Here is a 20372-nt window from a genome sequence, read left to right as displayed (position 1 = left end):
ATCCATGTAATATAGCCTACACCATCATAATAAATCCATTATTTATTTTAGACAGTTCTAAAGAAACATGATATGAAGAAAATGTAGTCTATTTCAGAACAACAGAATAGCATTTTTCTTCTTATGTTAGGCCCTGATCTGGCTTTAACATATGGCTGTGGTCTACACTAGTTCATTTAGCAGACAAGATTTGCTTAGAATTCCGTAGCATTATTTTATAGTATGAAGAATACAATTGGACATAGCTGAATAAAATATATTTTCTCCAAACAATTTGAGGGAGTGCGCACATTTTTGTGTTGAGCGGTAAACAAAGAAACAGGTACTCCTATATGCTTCATTTAGAGTTATGTAACTTCACTTGGGTTGTGTTTTGATTTTTAATACATTCTTGGCTGAATGATGCAACTACTGATGATTTGAAAAAAAGTCACATGAAAGCCATGAGCTCTGCTTTGTTTTTTTGCTTAGGTTGTACACACTTCACCAGTCTGATTCACAATTTGAAGAGCCTTGAATTCACCGGCTGCATCCCCTTTCTATGGCCGTAATGCCCCCTAAACAAATCCATGCTTTTTGCGGCCAGTGACCGTTGTGTCCTTGGGCTGAATACAATAATTACAATTCCCTTCTCCCGGCTGCGTGCCGAAGCACCTCTCACTCACATGGCTCGCAGTCACGTGATTGGGTCTTTCTCACAGGCTACAAGTGAAGACATACAACTGCACACATCCTTATCCAATTCCGAGGCGCATATTGAAGATATTGGAAGAACTGTCTACATTTACTTTTCGTCAGCCAACAAGATGAGTAGCCCTAACAAACGACTATCCGCCGTAGTACAAAAGTTGACCTCTTCTATTCTGTGCGAGAAATAAATATTCCAAACATAGTCTGGGACAGTTGTGGGATGCGACAGATCCCAAATGAATATAACCACTAGCATCAAAAAAACTGTTTTAAGCAATGAGCCTGACGGAACAGATGAGAATTTTTATTATGAAGGTGCATTTTTATTGTGAAAATTACCTGCCACAAACTTGAAACTCATGCTCTGCATATGCCAGTTAGGCTCTACACCCGTTGTAAAGTGGATTAATGTGCTTAATTTTAAGCAGTTATTTGGCCACTTTAGTTGTGATACAAACCTAAACATAGCAAATAGGCCAGGCTACATGAGGTGTGCAACTATGAATTGAAAAAGTTGCCAAAAAAAAGAAAAAAGCAAGCGCTGTTTGCCTTAAACTGGGCATAATTCACAAGCGATAATATATCACTCACAAGTGATAGGCTGATATTGTCACCAATCACACTATTCTTGATTTAATCTTGTCTTTACATACAGTGCCTTTGGAAAGTATTCAGACCCCTTGACTTTTTCAACATTTTGTTACGTTACAGCCTTATTCTAAAAATGATTAAATGGCTTTTTTCCTCATCCACACAATACTCCATAATGACAAAGCAAAAACAAGTTTTTAGAAATGTTTGCTAATTTATAAAAAATAAACACTGAAATATGACATTTACATAAGTATTCAGACCCTTTACTCAGTACTTTGTTGAAGCACCTTTGGCAGCGATTACAGCATTCTTGGTTATGACGCTACAAGCTTGGCACACCTGTATTTAGGGAGTTTCTCCCACTCTTCTCTGCAGATCCTCTTAAGCTCTGTCAGGGTGGATGGGTAGGGTTGCTGCACAGCTATTTTCAGGTCTCTCCAAAGATGTTCGATCGGGTTCAAGCCTGGGCCACTCAAGGACATTGAGACTTGATCCGAAGCTACTCCTGCGTTGTCTTGCCTGTGTGCTTAGGGTCGTTGTCCTGTTGGAAGGTGAACCTTCGCCCCAGTCTGAGGTTCTGAGCGCTCTGGGGCAGGTTTTCATCAAGGATCTGTACATTGCTCTGTTCATCTTTGCCTCGATCCTGATTAGTCTCCCAACCCCTGCCACTGAAAAACATCCCGACAGCATGATGCTGCCACCACCATGCTTCACCGTAGGGATGTGCCAGGTTTCCTCCAGACGTGACACTTGGCATTCAGACCAAATAGTTCAATCTTGGTTTCATCAGACCAGAGAATCGTGTTTCTCATGGTCTGAGTCTTTAGGTGCCTTTTGGCTAACTCAAAGTGGGCTGTCATGTGCCTTTTACTGAGGAATGGCTTCCGTCTGGCCCCTCTACCATAAAGGCCTGATTGGTGGAGTGCTGCAGAGATGGCTGTCCTTCTGGAAGATTCTCCCATCTCCACAGAGGAACTCTGGAGTTCTGTCAGAGTGACCATCGGGTTCTTGGTCACCTCCCTGACCAAGGCCCTTCTCCCTCGATTGCTGTTTGGCCGGGTGGCCAGCTTTAGGAAGTCTTGGTGGTTCTAAACATCTTCCATTTAAGAATGATGGAGGCCACTGTGTTCTTGGGGACCTTCAATGCTGCAGACATTTTTTGGTACCCTTCCTCCTGTCTGTGCCTCGACACAATCCAGTCTCAGAGCTCTACAGACAATTCTTTCGACCTCATGGCTTGGTTTTTGCTCTGTCATGCACTGTCAACTGTGGGACATTATATAGACAGGTGTGTGCCTTTCAAAGTCATGTCCAATCAATTGAATTTACCAAAGGTGGACTCCAAACAAGTTGTAGAAACATCTCAAGGACGATCAATGGAAACAGGATGCACCGGAGCTCAATTTCGAATCTCATAGAAAAGGGTCTGAATACTTATGTAAATAAGGTATTTCTGTTTTTATTACATTTGCAAAAATTCTAAAAACTTGTTTTCGCTTTATGGGGTATCGTGTGTAGATTGCTGAGGATCATTTAAAAAAAATCCATTTTAGAATAAGGCTGTAACGTTACACCATGTGGAAAAAGTCAAGGGGTCTGAATACTTTCTCGAAGGTACTGTACACTAAATAACATATGTGTGAAATTTGTTTTGATATATAATGGACCATTATCATGCAGCTGTCTCGAAACAGGGGCAGCGGAAAAAAAACATGTCATCTATGCACTTAAATAGTGAATGGAGGACGCTTTTCTCATGGTTCATTTTCATTCCAGCCAGATAGGCTATACTCCTGTTTCAAAGAGAAGCAATGTGCTTAATATTAGGAAAGTTGATAAATATAGTATGCCTAGCCTATAGAAAGCTGATGGGATCCGCCTCTTTTTAATAGAGGCTATCACTCTGTTTTCTCAATTGCATAGCCTATAGAAATGTTGCACAACACGAGCTCATGGGCTCTCATTAAGTGTTTGAGTGTTAGATTTTTGATCACATTTGCATTGATGTCAGAGTGATAGAGAGACAATAGAGTGCCAGGCAGTTAGCAAGTTTGGTATGCTACTAATGACCATCAGCAGCATCAGAGCTTGGAGAAGCCTAATTTCCGTGACTAAATGGTCACGTGGAATTTGACTGCCCTCATGACATGTGTGCCGGTAATACTGTCACCGTATCAGAAATAATTGCAACCCTCTCTACCGAGTTCCAAACTGCTTCTGGAAGCAACGTCAGCACAATAACTGTTGGTTGAGAGCCTCATGAAATGGATTTCCATGGCCGAGCAGCCGTACACAAGCCTAAGATCACCATGCGCAATGTCAAGCGTCGGCTGGAGAGGTGTAAAGCTCGCCACCATTGGATTTTGGAGGAGTGGAAACACATTCTCTGGAGTGATAAATCCCGCTTCACCATCTGGCAGTCCGATCTATGAATCTGGGTTTAGCGGATGCCAGGAGAATGCTACCTGCCCCAATGCATAGTGCCAACTGTAAAGTTTAGTGGAGGAGGAATAATGTTTTTCCATGGTTTGGGCTAGGCCCCTTAGTTAAAGTGAAGGGAAATCTTAACGCTACAGCATACAATGACATTCTAGACGATTCGGTGCTTCCAACTTTGTGGCAACAGTTTGGAGAAGGCCCTTTCCTGTTTCAGCATGACAATGCCACCGTGTACAAAGCGAGGTCCATACAGAAATGGTATATTGAGATCGGTGTGGAAGAACTTGACTGGTCTGCATAAAGCCTTGAACTCAACCCCATCGAACACTTTTGGGATGAATTGGAACGCCGACTGCGAGCCAGGCCTAATCGCCCAACATCAGTGCCCGACCTCACTAATGCACGTGGCTGAATGGAAGCAAATACACACAGGAATGTTCCAACATCTAATGGAAAGCCTTCCCAGAAGAGTGGAGGCTGTTATAGCAGCAAAGAGGGGACCAATTCCATATTAATGCCCATGATTTTGGAATGAGATGTTTGATGAGCAGTTGTACACATACTTTTGTTCATGTAGTTTACATGTCGTAGTACAAACATTATTGCTATCAAAATGATCAAAAGCTGGTTTGGTCTGTTTTCATCCTATCTTTATTCATGGCACAGATGAATTACTATTCTTTTTTTTATGTGAATCTCTAATAAATATGGTCATGCTTTTATTTTGAAAACTACTCCATTTTGACACTCGTGCTTTTCAAGTTGTTAGGGCCGGGACGATACCAGTATCGTGGCAAGGAAACAAAACACAAAGTGGATTTAACTTCTTTGGGGAAACAGCCTTGAAGTTGGAAACAAACATCATTATGTTTTCATCCAGAATCACATATTTATTTTCAAAGCTATAGCTTGGAAAATAAAAGGACCAGAGTCTGGTCTGCTTCGCGTTTTCATTTTTGGCATGGAAAAAATATTGCGATACTGGTATCGTCACAGCCCTAGAAGAGATATTAATTCAAAATATATTTTGTGAGGATTCTGTTGGTGTTGGAGAAAGTTGACATAAGGGTTGACACTAAGACCTACAATGAAATTATAGTATAAATCTCATAAGTGACACGTAATTTCTTCGTTAAACAACTTTATAAATAGTTAGTCAAGGCACTCCTGGAAAACAATCCTATATATATATATATCACTCCAACTTGCCTCTTGTCCTCTTCATCTTGGTATCTATGCTCCCAGAACCATCCTCTCTCAGCTGGCGTGTGCCTCGGTGCAGTGTTTGGTCAGGGTGCTTTCCTGTATGAATCTCTCTCCACAGGAGGAGCAGCGATAGGGTCGTAGTTGACCCCTGGCAGGTCTGGAAGTCTGGTAGGCATTCCCTGGTGAAGTAGGTGTCGACAGGGATGGGGGGTGCTTGGCCGTCATGTGACGTTCCCAGGTTCGAGGGTCATTGAAGATGATATGACAGTGCTCACAGCTCGTTGGACCAGCTCTGTTTTTTTCATTGTCCATACCTGAAATACCAAGCCGACACGATGAAAGATCTGTTGATGTGTCCTTGAGCAAGACAGTTAACCCTTATTTGCTCCAGGGGCGCTGTACTACTATGGCCGACCATATAAAAAAACATTTCACTGCACCTATTCGGTGTGTGACAATAGAAACATTGTAATTTTAAAAATAAATCACAAAAAAAGGTATAATTATAAAACGTGAAAACTGAAAGAAATAATAAGTACATAGACTGTATTAAAAACATTCAAAAATTCTATATACCCTCAGCCTCTCCTCCGTCTGTGCTTTCTTGGACAGAGTCTTCTGGTCCAGTGGGGGGCAGACTCCACTTGCTGTGGGTGCGTTGGTGAGCTGATAGCAGGCGGGAGGAGGGGAACGTACGGTCGCAGACACAGCAGGCAAACACTGTGCGACCTCTGAGATGTCTCTCATACTCTACTGGGTGCTTGAAGCGTAAATGCCTCTCTTCTGTCTCTGCATCCTGAAAGGTCATGAAACACTGGTGGCACTGAGGAGACTGGGGAGGCTGGGCTAGGGGAAGAGAAAGCTAATTAGACACGGTTAGGAGAACCAGTGGATACACAAGTGATGTGGTGATTTGCTGCAAAGAGGAAAGATTGTCAAATACAGGTAAATACTGAGTCATTGAAAAGAGAAAATAACAAGATACATACCATATCTAGATCAGAATAATCGGTTTTAAGACACCAGTTCACAGAATTCCAAGTACCTTGCAAATGAGAGGTGAATCCATAGCCTAAACAAGAGGAAATACTAATAAAGACCCAGCCTTACCTGAAACTCTGGTTGAATCATTAGAGATTACTGCAGTGCTTCCCTCCTCTTCCTCTCTCACTGCCCTGTCCTCCTCATCTTTCCAATTCCTCTCCTCTCCGTGCTGTCTCTCCCGGTGGCTTCTGAGTGCCGTCAGGTTTCGGAAGCTCTGGCTGCAGTCATGGCACTGCTGTCGTTCAGCCACAGTCCCGCGGCGGCGGGAGTGTGAGCGCTTGTGGGAGGCCAGCTTGCGCAGGCTCTTGAGTGTCCGTCCACAGACCCCACAGACGTACTGGGACTGGCCCATGTGGCTGCGCTTGTGCATGATGAAGGCTGTGGGGCGGAGGAAGCGGTCGCCACACACTGGGCACCGGAACTCCAGTTTGACCTTGTGGCCGTGGGCGACCCCGTCCTCCCCCGCGATGCCAGTACAACAGTGTCCCGTTAGCTGCCAGGAGGAACTGAAGCAGCGCTGACACAGTCTGCAGCACCAACTGGAGTCTGACCCAGAAACATCCTCAGTCTCAACAGCAGACCAGCACCTCTCTTCGGTCTTTCCCTTCCTATTTTTCTCCTCCTCTGCTTCTTCCAGGGTGTCTGTTTCCTCAGGGAGTTGGTCGCCTGGAGCTGGAGTTGAAACGCGACCGTGATTTAGTGGGATAGCAGGAGCGAAGAAAGTAAATGTGTTGAGAATCAAGGTTGAAAATAAGAGACTAATATATTGTATCGTGCTGTAAAATTATCAACACTACCAATTCTGTTTCTGTGCAAGTGTTGGCTTGCAGGCTCCTAAAAACTTATTTGGACCCACCTGTAGTGCCTTGTTCTAGGCCCTCTTCTTGCTCCTGTTTGATGAGCGTGTCAGATGACAGTGGACCATTGGACATCTGCTCCATATGGTCTTCCTCTTGTTTAACGATGACCATCAGCATGTCACCATCCAATGTCCCTCCTTTACCACATAATGTCTCCATCCTATTGTATTCTTTGAGATTAGTAGGCACATCAATAGGGTATGATCAAAAAGAAATGGCTTGAACATTTGGTCCTTATTGCTAAGGCTTATTATAAACAGTCTGTCAGCTGTAGAACCATACTCTGGTCACCGATCAGACTACTTTCCCAAATATGGTTAAATAAAACATTTGTGTAATTTCTTCAGTTTATAGCCTACGCAGTAAAGATAACATATTTAGGTCAAAACAGAACACCTCCTGTTTAGTTACCGAGTAATTTGTACAAGATATCATGGACAGAACATGGCTGTGACCGTCAATGACCTCAAATTCCGTCGCCTACCTTGGCTGCTCCTCAAGATTCAATGGATCCTCTGTCCCTTGCGTTTTAGTGCACGGGTGTAAAATACTTCAAAGATACCGGTGAACTACATCTCTTGTTTGCAGTAGAATAAACATATTTGCGCATTATAACTAAATTATATGCATGTTCTCCATGTTTGATGTCAACCGGTGCGCATCCGATGATGAGATTGTGAAGATTATTTTTTTTTTTGCCCAATGCTTTCACCGTGGCGTGACTTACTGCCGCCCATTTGGATCACGCCCCATTCTGTCGTCTGCAACCGTAACAAACTATTAGCGGCGCCTCACAATTATAATAAAGCTTTATCACAATTTCACACTATACATAAGGGCGCAAAAAAATACAATCACTGAAAAGTAATTACATTTAATAACAATTTAAATTAGTCTCACATATGTCTTAAAATTAAAATGTAGTCGATAACACATCAATCTGATTTCAAAGTTAAAGTCTTCAAAAATGTTGAATCTTACATTGACTACCCATCATCTGGGGAAAGTTAGTTTGTTCTCCACAGTGAGCAAACGACAATACCATTCAATACTTCCATGAGAGCAGTTTCTTCAAAAGGGCATTCTACAACAAAATAATTTGAACCAGTAAGTGAATCCCACATGACATGTGTCCTGTTGGCCTACATATGTACTTGTGCGAGGCTATATGTCTGTAATTAAATAAGCACAACATTAGAAAGGTGGCTTTTATTCTTATCTGACACAATAACTGAGTGAAACTAGAAAGTAAAATATACAGTATGTAAACAGCTGTCAGTTCATCAGCAACAGAACAGGAACTGCTTTTCTAAACAAAATAACTTTCTGTAAACATGAGGGAATGTAGGCCTATTAGGTAAAACGACTAGAGTATTGGCAGTGAAAATATTTTTCTTGCATAAGTTACAAATCAACACTTAACCATAGAATAAATGACTAGCTTGCAAAACATGAGGTTTCAAATTTTCTTTTAAATAAATGGACAGAATAAAAATGTTAATCACTTGTATTGGTAGGCTAAATTACAACATTATTTTTTATCAGTTGAGAATCAGAGTCTAACAGTAAGAGGTTAACAATGACAAAAAGAGGTATGACAATGTTCAATGATCAAGCATTGGAATTTACACTCAAACTTCCATTGAAAAATAGATTGCAGGCCATGATCTGTCCTCGTCTCAAAACCTGCTACAGCTACAAATGTATAAAAGCACTGACCATCTTTTCAGATTAAGTGACACCCGCCAAAGAAAAATAAAATACTGTCAACTTAAAATTGATCATAGTGTAAGTAATTCAAATAACAACCAAAAGTAATCAGCTTCCGTAATGACCATCAAGCAACCAGAGTAACAATCTCCATTCAACAGAATATTCACTCAATCACATCAATAAAACAACCCCTTATGTGTTAAAAATGCTGCTTTTGTTAGTTGACCTATAAGTCATTTCTAAACTGATAAACCTCTGAGAAAGAGATGGGGGGGATAACGTGCCTTTGTGATAGAAAAAGGTCCCTCATTTTCACTTCTTACACCTCTCCCCTGGCATGCTGCAAATAATGCTCATAGAGTTGTGAGACAGCAGGAAACTGAACACCACACTCCGCACAATCCAAACCCCCCATTGTCGCCTTGTCCTCCTTGGATCTAGCAGCACGTTTAGTCGCATTCCCATAAATTCTACTCCGCTTCCTGTTTACATTCCCATCATTTCTGTCAGGGTTTGGAATGGTCTCTACCTGTGAGTACAGTGGCGATAGAGGGCTTGTGAGCAGCTGGGTGGAGTCATATGACTGGAGGCCTGGTTGGAAACCTGGGTGTTGCATTGGGGGAGGCAAAGGTATAAGGGGTGACAGTGAATGTAGTAGGTCTGAATGGTTGGAAAAGTAATGAAGGAGATGTGAACCTCGTGGGTGGTTTGCTTGAAGAGGCGGAGAAGGGTAGTAGGTATGGTGGAGTTCCTGATGGGAGTGTGTTACGCCACTGTTCATGTGAGGGTCAAATCCATTCATGTTGTAAGGTACATCATGTTCATGTGTCGAGGGAGAGTAATCATAGCAGTCGTCCTGTATCCACATACTGTGGTCACCTGGTGAGGAATGGCAAAGCTGATGATTGAAAAGCAAATCTAGTGTCCTGAAGCTGGTGTTACACTCCTCACATTGATAAGGCAGGCACTGCTGCTGGTCAAGTCCTTGGAGGGTTTTGTTTGGTCTCTCATCGATCCACTGGTACTCCGGGTGTTCTCGCAGCATGTGCTGCTTGTAGGGCCCAACGAAGCGGAAACCTTGGCGACACTTTGGACATGAGAACCGTCCTAGTTTCTGTCTGTGGATTCGCTGGTGAAGCCAAAGCTTTTTCCAGCTTTCAAGGGTCTTTCCACAGCAGTCACAGGTGTAGCTCTGACTGTGGGCATGAGTTAGCATGTGGGCTCGGAGTCTCCCTGTGTGTCTGAAAAGTCTTCCACAACGTGGGCATAAGTACTTCCTCGGGTCAGAGTTACGATCTAGACTGTTCAACTTTGATACAAGTGGGGTGAGATTGTTTGTGGGTATAATGCATGTTTGGAAGGGGCGCAGAGTTGTAGCAATGGCTTTATTGGGATGTGTTTGTGAAGACAGACGACCACTTTGTTTTTGCTGTGAGGTAGGTTCACAGTTCAGCAACGAGACAGAGGAAGCTGAACTCTGTCCAAGGTTCTGAAATTGTTGACTATCAGCAGCTGCAGGAAATACTAATTGGGTGACTGGTGAATGACTCTTGACTCTTGGTTGCTGCGATCTTTGCTGATTAGGGGCTCTAGGTTTCCAAATCCTAAATTCAGATTTGGATGTCATCTTCTCCCCCCGAACTTTGGTGCAATATTGGTGGTGCTCTTCAAATTCTGACATCACACTAAACAGCTGGTCACAGAATAAACAGCGAAAGAGCTTCACACCAGCATGGGTTTTCAGGTGGGTTTTGTACTGACGCCTCTGAACAAATCTCTCTTCGCAGATGTGGCATGTAAAAGATATGAAAGGCTTCTTCCGGCTCCCTCTGTCATTACTCTCCCTCAGACCCTTGCAGGGATGTTTTTTTGCAGACGACAACTGAGTGAAACTCTTTCCACACCATGTGCAGTTGTAAGGCTTAATGGACCAGTGTGTCACCTCATGAATACGAATTGATGAGCGATTACTAAAGGCTTTCCCACATACTTTACAGATATATGGTTTTTCCCCAGTGTGCATACGTATATGAACCTGCAGACCAGACCAAAAGGGAAATACTTTCCCACAAATGTGGCATTTGAGTATTCCCCCCTTTCCCCTTTTTCTCCTTTCTTTCAGAGAAACAAGGGGTGTATGAGTGGCCTCATTTCTGTTATCCTTCGTTTTACTCCCAGACTCAGAGTCCTGGTTCGGGTTCTGCGAGTGCCACTTGCAATGAGCAAGCAATTCCTCTGAATTACTGAACTTCATTTTGCAATAAGGACACTTCAGAGGCTGACAGCGCTTGTTATGTTTCTTGATATGACTTTTTAAGTTAGATAGCTGGGCAAAGTCTTGGTCACAATCAATGCACTTATAGGGCCTTTCGCCTGTATGAGTGCGTAGATGGACGGTATATACAGAAACAAAATCAAAATGGCGTCCGCAGTACTCACACGTTTTCCCTGTGCCTTTTGGTCTCCCTTTTGGTCGACCCCTAGCCTTCGAACAACTGCTTGTTGGGTTATATTCAGTTTCATCGCCTACACCATCTCTCTCTTTCTTGATTTTCTTACTTGTGAATTCTTCACCTTGTATGACATCTGATTTCGAAAAGGACTCATGCGACATAGTTTCTAATATGTTTACATCAGTGATGATAGGATTTTGGTGACTCTCAGGCAAATCTTTAAATCCTTCATCTGTTGACTTACTTCCATTTGAAAAGCTGTCATTTGTGTTGCCCTCATACTCCCAAGCTAACTCGCCACAGTCCATCTCCTTTCCAACATCACCATTGCCTTCATCGGCCTGCTTTGACATGGTGTCTGGATCTCCCCGTGAGGTCACACTTTGGAGTCTACCTCTAGCATCAATGCACCTTTTCCTCTTTCCTTTTTTGTATTTAGTTTTTCCAAAAACGAACCGGGATCGCTTTCTGGGAGCAGTGCCAGCAGTTTCTCTGCGTTTGTCGACTTTGAGTGGCTTTTTGAACTCAGTGCCATCACAACTAGTATTACAGGGCTCAACCTTCACACTGGTGTCAGTGTGGCATTGAAAAGACATGAGACAATTTGACTGTGCCAGGGAATTAAAATCCCCCAGCTCTATTTCAATATCCTCACACTTCACATTAGAGATCATGTCAGCAGTCCCACTTGACCTCCCACCTCTCTGAGAATCAACGCGACTAAGCGACACAGACACATGCCTTGCTATATAATCTAGTGAATGCTCAGTCTCAATCTTCTGATGTTGTGGTGGAATATCCTGAGAATTCAAAGATGCTGTAATAGAACATGATTTTCTCTGTGATTTTCTCTGTGCTAATGCAAACTGCCTCACGAGTGTTGTTTTCTTTGGTGGTCGTCCTACTCTGTGTTTAGGCTCAACAGGAGCTTCCTCAGGCTGAGGACCAATGTTTCCTCTCTTTTCCTCTTCAAATAGCATCTCATCAGGTTCCTTTTTAATTATAATTTTTTCTTCTGTTAAATGGGATTGTTGCACTGAAATAGTGTTCATGGTTCTTTCTGGTCGTTTCTTGGTCGACCCCTTTGGTCGTCCCCTTTTCCTTTTTGGTTCCAAGGGTGAGATAGCCACAGGGCTGGATTCAGCGGGTTGATGGTCTTGGGGGGACGAGTCAAGAACAGACACCGCTGTATTGCTTGGTTCACAGTTTAGAGGTAATGCTTTTGTTTCAATAGCTCTGAGAGACGTGTCATCCCTGTTTTCTACATAGTTTGTAGTAAAAGAAATAGCATTCGCTCTGTCAGACATTGTTTCACTCCAATCCTTTGATTCTGCAGTGATCAGATGAGAAGAACTCTCCTCTGTTTGTTGCACAGTATGCAGCATCTTTGCCATCTTGTGAGGGCGACCACGTTTCCTAACAACGTCTATCGCTGCTGGCCTTGTTACACCCACCAGCTCTTTTGTGATACAGTTCAATGTTTGCTCACTCCCAGTAAGTGATAAATGCACTTCAGGATTGGCACTTTCACATTGAGTTCTAGCATGACCAGTAGCAGGTGAATTAATATGCATTTTCTCCATCTTTGCCTGGGTCTTTGTGAGCTTTCTTCTGTGATTAATGTCACCAGAGCTTACCTTTCCGGGATTAGGATGGACAACCGAAACAGGGGTACCTGGTAGTGACCGTGTGTCAGAGGGTTCAGCTACCACTTTGTTCTGTTGGCTTCTACTTTCTCTCTGTAGTTGGGGTCTTTGTAAGGGCTCCTTCATAGGTGGCATGTTATGGCAGTTGTCTACCTCCTTGCTGATCTTCTCTTCAGATGGCTGTAAAAAATATATATTTTTAAAAAGGGTATAACACGTCAATACTTTTCTTTTGCACCGGTCTTAGTTTTCATAATCAAATATAGAAACAGTCAAACGCAGCACATATCGCACAAATATATGGGTATATTGTATCAGATACACAGTTCAGGACATGAAAATACCCTGAAGGGGGACACATTAGAACAGTAGCGTCTCCATTACCAGTATCAGCAGTTACCGGTTTCTCGTTAGTCAGGGCAGGCAAGGGTTTAGGAGGGTTGCTATGGGAAGCAGATAAGGCTGACTGTTTCCTCATCATTGACTCCTCTACTGAAGGAAATTTGACTTCCCATGTCAGTCAGTCTCTTGCTCTGTGTTTTCAAACCAAACATAGGGAAGAGGTGAATTCTCATTAAATCTAGATTCAGGATGGAGTTTTTCTAGCCTCTGGGATACAAGTAACAAGATGCTACTATTTCCAACATACATTAGTGACTTTCTTATGCTATTTTAATACTTACTGTCTTTATTTTTAGGCAGGCTCTCTGGCGGGACTGATGAGGAAAATATAAATGTTCAACGTAGATCCTCCAATAACAGCCCAGGCAAGAACGATCATCCAGCTTTTGTTCAAACCACACGTCTCCTCTTCCACCACAAACTAGCCAGGTAACCCCCACTACTGTGCCCAGGTACCTAAACAGAAGAAACAGAGGTTTGAGCCATGTGATTCTACGTCATACCATTGAAAACTGTCCTGGTCTAACAAACTAACGGTCATGTTATGTTGTATTTTGAGTTTACTTCCCCTTTGCACATAGAAATGTTAGTCTTTCTAGGGCCCCTAACAACACAATCCCCCCACACCGTGGGGCTTCTGGCAAGAATGGCCAAGAACACCCCTTCTATAGATTGGGACAAGACAGGGATGGGGCTGTGCCACTGACTTGAAATCATTTTTTATATATTTTTGAATAATAATTTAACAACCATACCACTGGTACCACTACATTTTGCATCTGTATTTTCGCACCAGATTTAGCAGCCTGTGCAACATTTTATCCCCATGCTGTCATTCAAATTTTCTCACCAAACAACAGCTTACATGCATCTCACATACTCACACACTGATGTAGTGTTGTTCTGTTGGGTTTGAATGTTCCAACTTGTGTCTTCCATGTCTTGAATCAAATTGATAGGTTGTAGGCACCACAACCTATAGAGGCTGTCTGACATCCAGTGATCTAATCGAAGTGAAAAGAACTAGCTACGGGAATTCCCAAATCAAATCTATTCCTCTTGTCACTGTAGGGAGCTAGCTACAGTGCCATCAGAAAGTATTTATACCCCTTGACTTTCACATTTTGTTCTATTAGAGCCAGAATTCAAAATAGAAAAATTCTCACCCTTCTACACACAATACCCCACAATGACAAAGCGAAAACATGTTTATTGAAAATGTTTTCACATTTATTGAAAATTAAATACTGAAATATCTAATTTACATAATTATTCACACGCCTGAGCCAATACATATTAGAATCACCTTTGGAAGCGATTACAACTGAGTCTTTCTGGGTAAGTCTCTGAGACATGTGACAAACTCATTCCATGGAGGGCCAAGAGTCTGCAGGTTTTCACTCTTCCTTGTTGAATTAAGTTCACAGATTAATAAGGAGCTCCCCTCACCTGGTTGTCTAGGTCTTCATTGAAAGTTTAAAAAAAAGCAGGCACTAGGACCTCCATGGGAATGAGCTTGACTCACCTGCTCGAAGAACTTCGCACAGCTGGATTGTACAATATTTACACGTTCTTAAAAAAAATATTCAAACTCTGACATGATGATTGTTGATCATTGTTAGACAGTCAATTTAAAGTCTTGCCATAGATTTTGAAGCCGATTTAAGTCAAAACTGTAACTAGGCCACTCAGGAACATTCAATGTTATCTTGATAAGCAACTCCAGTGTAGATTTGGCCTTGTGTTTTAGGTTATTGTCCTTCTGAAAGATTAATGTCTCCCAGTGTCTGTTGGAAAGCAGACTGAACCACGATTTCCTCTAGGATTTTGCCTGTGCTTAACTCTATTCTGTTTATTTTTATTAACAAAAAAAAAAAAACTCTAGTCCTTGCCGGTGACACACATAACATGATGCAGTTACCGCCAGGTTTGAAAATATGAAGAGTGGTACTCAGTGATGTATTGGATTTGCCCCAAACATAACACTTTGTAGTCGGGACATAAAGTAAATTTCTTTGCCATATTTTTTGCAGTTAAACTTTAGTGCCTTATTGCAAACAGGATGCAGGTTTGGAATATATTCTGTTCACTGTCATTTATGTTAATATTGTGGAGTAACTTACAATGTTGTTCCAATCACAGCCATTATACTCTAACTGTTTTAATGTCACCATTGGCCTCATGTTGAAATCTCTGAGCAGTTTCCTTCCTCTCCGGCAACTGAGTAATGAAGGACTCCTGTCTCTTTGTAGTGACTGGGTGTATTGATACACCATCCAGTGTAATTAATAACGGCACAATTTTTACCCATCTACCAATAGATGAGTTAGTCATTCAAAAAAATATTAAACATTATTTTACAGAGTGAGTCCATGCAACTTATTTAGGCTTTCCATAACGGGGTTGACTACCTGACGCAAGACATTTCAGGTTTTCATTTTTAAATCATTTGTAAAAATTTCTAAGAACATAATTCCACTTTGACATTATGGGGTATTGTGTAGGTATGTGACAAAATCTCAATTTTATACATTTTAAATGTAGGCTATAACACAACAAAATGTGGAAAGTCAGGGGTGTGAATACTTTCTGAAGGCACTGTATGTAGCTGTGTCAACTAACGTTAGCTATAGCGAAATTCTGCAGGTAGGCCGACATGTTGGAAAACATGCTCTTAATCCAGTTAGCTAGCTAAAGAAACATGCACGCCATAGCTAGATCTGTTTCATGTAAAACTCGCAGTTACTCACCCAAAAATGTTAGCGCAAACTTGTCCTCGAACCACCAGTTAGATAGCTGTCGACATGATGAAAGCTAGCTAGCTAATGTCAACATACCGTTTTGTAGTCCAAACCCGACAAATATCAATATTTATAAATAATGCATTGCACATAACATGTATGTTTTCGCCAACGTTCAGATACAGTGGTGTGTGCCATAATTTTAAATGTTAGCTTATTGTATTCGTGATTCAATTGTTTTTTTCCTCCTCACTCAACATCCGGTAGGCCGGAAATGGTGTCGCGATGGCTGCCTACCTCATCAAAGATGGACAACCGAAAAAAATAAAAATAAAGTTAACCCAAAAACTTTGCGCAGTGATAATAAAATTCTCATGATGGAAAAATATTCTACGACGACTAACCTATATTTTTGTATGCTATGTGCATTCACAAGTGACAAACTATGTCAGAGAGCTATCCCAAGCAATCAGTGAATTCATTATCTGCATATCCATCATGCTCTCTTGGCAGATGCTTTAACAGACCCTGACTTGTAAAACAACTAACCAAAATCTAAAACGGTCTCTTACCTTAAACCTACCTCTAACTGTAACCCAATTTAAGTAATTCTGGAGAAAAAGAAATGTTTTGCTGGTCAGGAGTGTCCGTATAGCCGTTTCCAGCTATCACTTATGGCTGCTGCTATTGCTTTGGTCCCTGAAATACGGAAAACACACAGATTATTACACCTTAGTTGCTACAAAAGAAAGGGAGAGAGCAGAAACAAAACAATATTTTATTCCAAGACCACAGAAATGGCTAGAAAGAACCAACATGTTCTTGTGATATGGCCAATGCTGCTTTAACCACATTTTCAGTAAAGCTACTGTAAAAAAACAAACACATTTTCAAAAGACAAACTATCATACAATGTTTGTGGTTATCTGAACCATACAGACTGATTTGATACTGCATATGTAACATTTTCAATGTCATTTGACAAACACACAAGTGAAAAAAAAGAGTAAAAAATAAAATCTAGGCTACTGACAGATTAGTTGGATATTGAGTAGTTAGATAAGAGTTAAGCCGGTACCTTACAAAAAGGGACCATACCCATAACCCAGAGAAGATGTTTATGTTCGAGGGTTCACATTGGGAATGCTTTTTGCACTGTTCATGTCTGTAGTACTGGGAGGGAAGAGGTTAATTGTTGGTATAACAGCTGACTTGGTTTGGTGAAGGAGCTTTTATGCCACATTCACGTGCTAGTCGGAAGCAGGAAACACGGAAATTTTCGACTTACTAACTGGTTTTTATACACATGTTGTGTTCAACCAGTTAGCAAGTCGGAAATTTCAGAGTTTCCCAGTTCCGACTAGCACGAAAACGCATCCTCAATCACAAAACAATCATCATCCGAAACCTCCGTTTTTACAGAAACGGCAGACAACCCGGTGCCCCTATCCGGGCCTACTGCTTTGTGGTCGTATACAGTTACATTCGTTGAAGTTTGAATGTTGAACGCCAGCTCCTTGTCACCATTGCTTTGAGGCAAGGAGTATGGGCTGGTCACGTCCTTCCCTTTTCTGTGACCATTGAGCTGTTTGCCAGACGTCAGACACAGTTCCTGTGCAAAAAAAGATGCCGCCATTGTGCAACGGTGCCTCTCGAGCAGCTTGACAGTTTGGAAGGGCTCCTGACACACTCTACACTTCAAGTATTTTGTTCCAGAATTCCCTGGAATGGGATGCTGTGAGACCATATGCATCCCTAGCTGCAGCTCCCCACTGAACGGGTCAGGACATTGCTGACGCTGGACAACCTTCTTAGCATACCCCGCGGGCTGTTTCCTGTTACTCAGTACTGTGGCAGTGGTGAATCTGGTTTCAGGAGTTGCCCGATATGATCCACACTGGTGGTGGCCAGGCTGTGGTGACTTGTTGTTACTGAGCAGGAGAACCCCGCACCGCAGGCAGCCATGGACTTTATTTCTTGCGTGAGTGTTGTGATGCCTTACGAGTAAGTCTTTTGTTGCAAAGCCCAGTTCACAGTAGGCACACCTGTAGGGCTTTGTCCTTCCAAACTTGCGCAGGGTCTCCACCAACACCACTGGCTGGAATTGGTGCCAGAGGTCCGTTGTTGGGGCACTTGGACCAGGTGGAGGCTTTGTGGCTCGTGGAATAGGGGCCGATAGCATCGGAGTCGGTCCAGGCACAGCCCAGCTTCCCTGCCCCGCCGTCAATACCAGCCTCGAAAGCTGCTCCTTGTACTCTCTCTCCCTCTGATTTTGTTCCTTTTTTATGGTGCTATAATTAATTACAGTGTGGCCTGGTTCATGTAACCCACTGTGGTCCATCATATCAACATACATGGAGAACTCTGTTCCACAGGAGCAGATGAAACCAGCCGCAGGACAAAAGTGATCATGAAATGACGTTTGGTCTGGAAAGATCCTTTCACAACTAAAGCAAAAAGGGGGTCCACCATCACCAAGCTCCCTTTCCCCTTTCATATAGTTCCGCTTTTGCATCTTGACCTGTCCTCGATGTGATGATTCATGTAGAATAGGGTCTCTCTGGAGTGTCTGAGGTAACAGAAAGGATATTATTTTAGAAAGCCTGTTCAACAGTACTGATTAGAAATGATATATCCACAGGGAAGTATTGCATAAAAAGCAGGGCACATAATTCAGCAACACAACATTAGGTATATGTAGGGCGTGCTAGCCTTTAGACTTAAATAGCTAACTTGTTAAGTAGTTGTGTGATATCGATAATTTCACTATGTAGCTAGCTAACACCTTGGTCGTAAATCACTATTTAACGTCGTCACCCCAAGCCCGGCGCTGGCCCAAATTTGGGGGTCTTTGTTTCTTGGACCAGTGGGGTGTTCAAAAGCTTAAACCCAATTTGCAAACTAAAGCTTAATAGTACATCGACACAAGTAATTATATTTGACATATATACCTAACTATATTGATAGCTAGCTAGCCAGCCTAGGAAATGTTTGTTAGTATAGCTAGCTAGCTAACATTAGCTATCCATTCCCAAAACATAGCTAGCCTAGCTAACGTTAGCAGCATTACCTTACACCGGCGAGTCACTGCTGTCCACGTTCATATTACTGCCATCGATCATCTACAATTCTGACATTTGTAACTTAGCTATAATATTGCTATGTAGCTTTATTCAAATTTCATAACCTTATAGGCTGAATTTTGGAACGCATCCGCGGCAGCGAGGTGGAAAATACAACTTACTTCGTTTCGTTGGCGGGTAAACTTCCAAATGCAATGTAACGCTGCCGCCTGTCGGTTTGGAGTATGCACGTTGATTAGTTGAGTCAAAGACAAAGAGGCGAAGCGAGAGGGTTTACTCCGCCCAAAATCTTTCCACAGAACCTTCATTATTAAACAAGAGATGAGTTTTTGTATGGGGTCAATGCGTGTCGAATTTAGTCAAGATAAAAATGAATAGCTGTTTTGATACGTGAGGTTTATTTGATCTTATAGAAGTTTCGTAATGCTTAGGTTGTAAAAAGCGTACTGATATAAGCGTGACGCACAGGACATCCCAGCAACGACGGAGTTATCCCTAGTGTAATTTGAGACTGTCTATGTATATTTATGAAGCAAGCGTAGCATCTTCATTGAATACAGGCGGTTGACAGCAACACACCTAATTGAATATTCAAAATTATATTAAAATGGCGAGTTCTATCCACCAATCCAAAGAATACGCGGGAGCTTGACAGGCCGCTGTTCCACTGTGGACAAAGAATCTCATTGTCAGGGCGGAGACAAGCATCGTGTCATTATATCCAGTATCTCTGGTTGAGTCTGGTAATGAATGAAGGGAAGAGGGGAGCTAGCCTAGTACAAACCTAGTTTACATTCTGTTTCGCAACAAAGAATGTAAATTCGCGAGATCAGGATGGTTTGTACGACGCTAGGAAGGCGGCAAATATGGGAAAAATACTCAATTATCAACATTTATTATCACACATGCATTCCTAAAAACTACTTTTTATGCCTTAATGGCTAACCAGTCAGTCCCCCCTGTGAGACATTCACATTTCACCAAATAGTACAAGCCTTTTAAATAAGATTCTGTAGCCTTTACCTCCTACTTAATTGGTGGGATAGACACAAAAAACGGACATTAGCCCCCTAGCGTCGATTGACGCACCGTTGCATAATCTAAATTACATTAAAAAAATCCCCATCAAGTCATTTTAAACACGTTTTTTTGTTGTTGCATTGGATGCATCTCAATCCACCGCATCCCCCAGTGTCATATTTCCGCATCTGAGACAACCCATAAACCGGTCTTCTCACAAAAACTTCTGTAGTCTGAACGGTTTGACCTAAAAAACTATTATGATCACTCTTTGGAAAGGGGATACTCTCACAAACACCACAAGTGTCGAGACTCGTCTGAAGTTGTTAAGGTCGACGTGCAGTTTGTTTGGTAGCGTTCTAACCGTTTGGGCAACAAACTAATAGGACCCCACATGAAAAGCATTTTTTGCTTAAGTTTTCATGTACGAAATACATTTAACATTCAATAGGTTTCCATTGCATTCTTAACTTGTGTGGCA

The 20372-nt window shown here is 42.1% G+C and overlaps 2 protein-coding genes across 8 annotated transcripts; both read right to left on the bottom strand.

Moving 5' to 3' along the window:
- Positions 1–4360: 4360 nt before the first annotated feature.
- On the bottom strand, positions 4361–16441 carry LOC120031060 (zinc finger protein 90-like). Of its 6 annotated transcripts, none has more exons than XM_038976610.1 (7): positions 15798–16045; positions 13329–13503; positions 7318–12825; positions 6830–7003; positions 6040–6645; positions 5506–5775; positions 4361–5243 (listed from the first exon to the last, which is right to left on the bottom strand). In XM_038976610.1, exons 4-7 carry the CDS (start codon positions 6990–6992, stop codon positions 4981–4983), a joined length of 1302 nt encoding a protein of 433 aa, XP_038832538.1. In that variant the 5' UTR covers positions 6993–7003; positions 7318–12825; positions 13329–13503; positions 15798–16045; the 3' UTR covers positions 4361–4980. The 6 variants fall into 6 exon arrangements, with proteins under 6 accessions (XP_038832538.1, XP_038832539.1, XP_038832537.1 ...); XM_038976611.1 differs by having other exon boundaries at positions 12637–12825; XM_038976609.1 differs by having other exon boundaries at positions 6830–12825.
- Positions 16442–16545: 104 nt separating this feature from the next.
- LOC120031118 (zinc finger and SCAN domain-containing protein 20-like) lies at positions 16546–19090 on the bottom strand. 2 transcript variants are annotated; one of them, XM_038976701.1, is made up of 2 exons: positions 19033–19090; positions 16546–18357 (listed from the first exon to the last, which is right to left on the bottom strand). In XM_038976701.1, the coding sequence occupies exon 2, from the start codon at positions 18301–18303 to the stop codon at positions 17149–17151; it is 1155 nt and encodes a 384-aa protein (XP_038832629.1). In that variant the 5' UTR covers positions 18304–18357; positions 19033–19090; the 3' UTR covers positions 16546–17148. The 2 variants fall into 2 exon arrangements, with proteins under 2 accessions (XP_038832629.1, XP_038832628.1); XM_038976700.1 differs by having other exon boundaries at positions 18859–19042.
- Positions 19091–20372: the final 1282 nt, after the last annotated feature.

The sequence above is a fragment of the Salvelinus namaycush genome, chromosome 37, assembly GCF_016432855.1.
Source record: "Salvelinus namaycush isolate Seneca chromosome 37, SaNama_1.0, whole genome shotgun sequence".
NCBI lineage: Eukaryota > Metazoa > Chordata > Actinopteri > Salmoniformes > Salmonidae > Salvelinus > Salvelinus namaycush.
This window is presented reverse-complemented; position numbering and strand designations above follow the sequence as displayed.

What these genes read in the sequence shown, in the direction of transcription:
- LOC120031060 (XM_038976607.1), bottom strand. Translation starts at nt 12,780, where the DNA reads ATGCCACCTATGAAGGAGCCCTTACAAAGACCCCAACTACAGAGAGAA.
- LOC120031118 (XM_038976701.1), bottom strand. Translation starts at nt 18,303, where the DNA reads ATGCAAAAGCGGAACTATATGAAAGGGGAAAGGGAGCTTGGTGATGGT.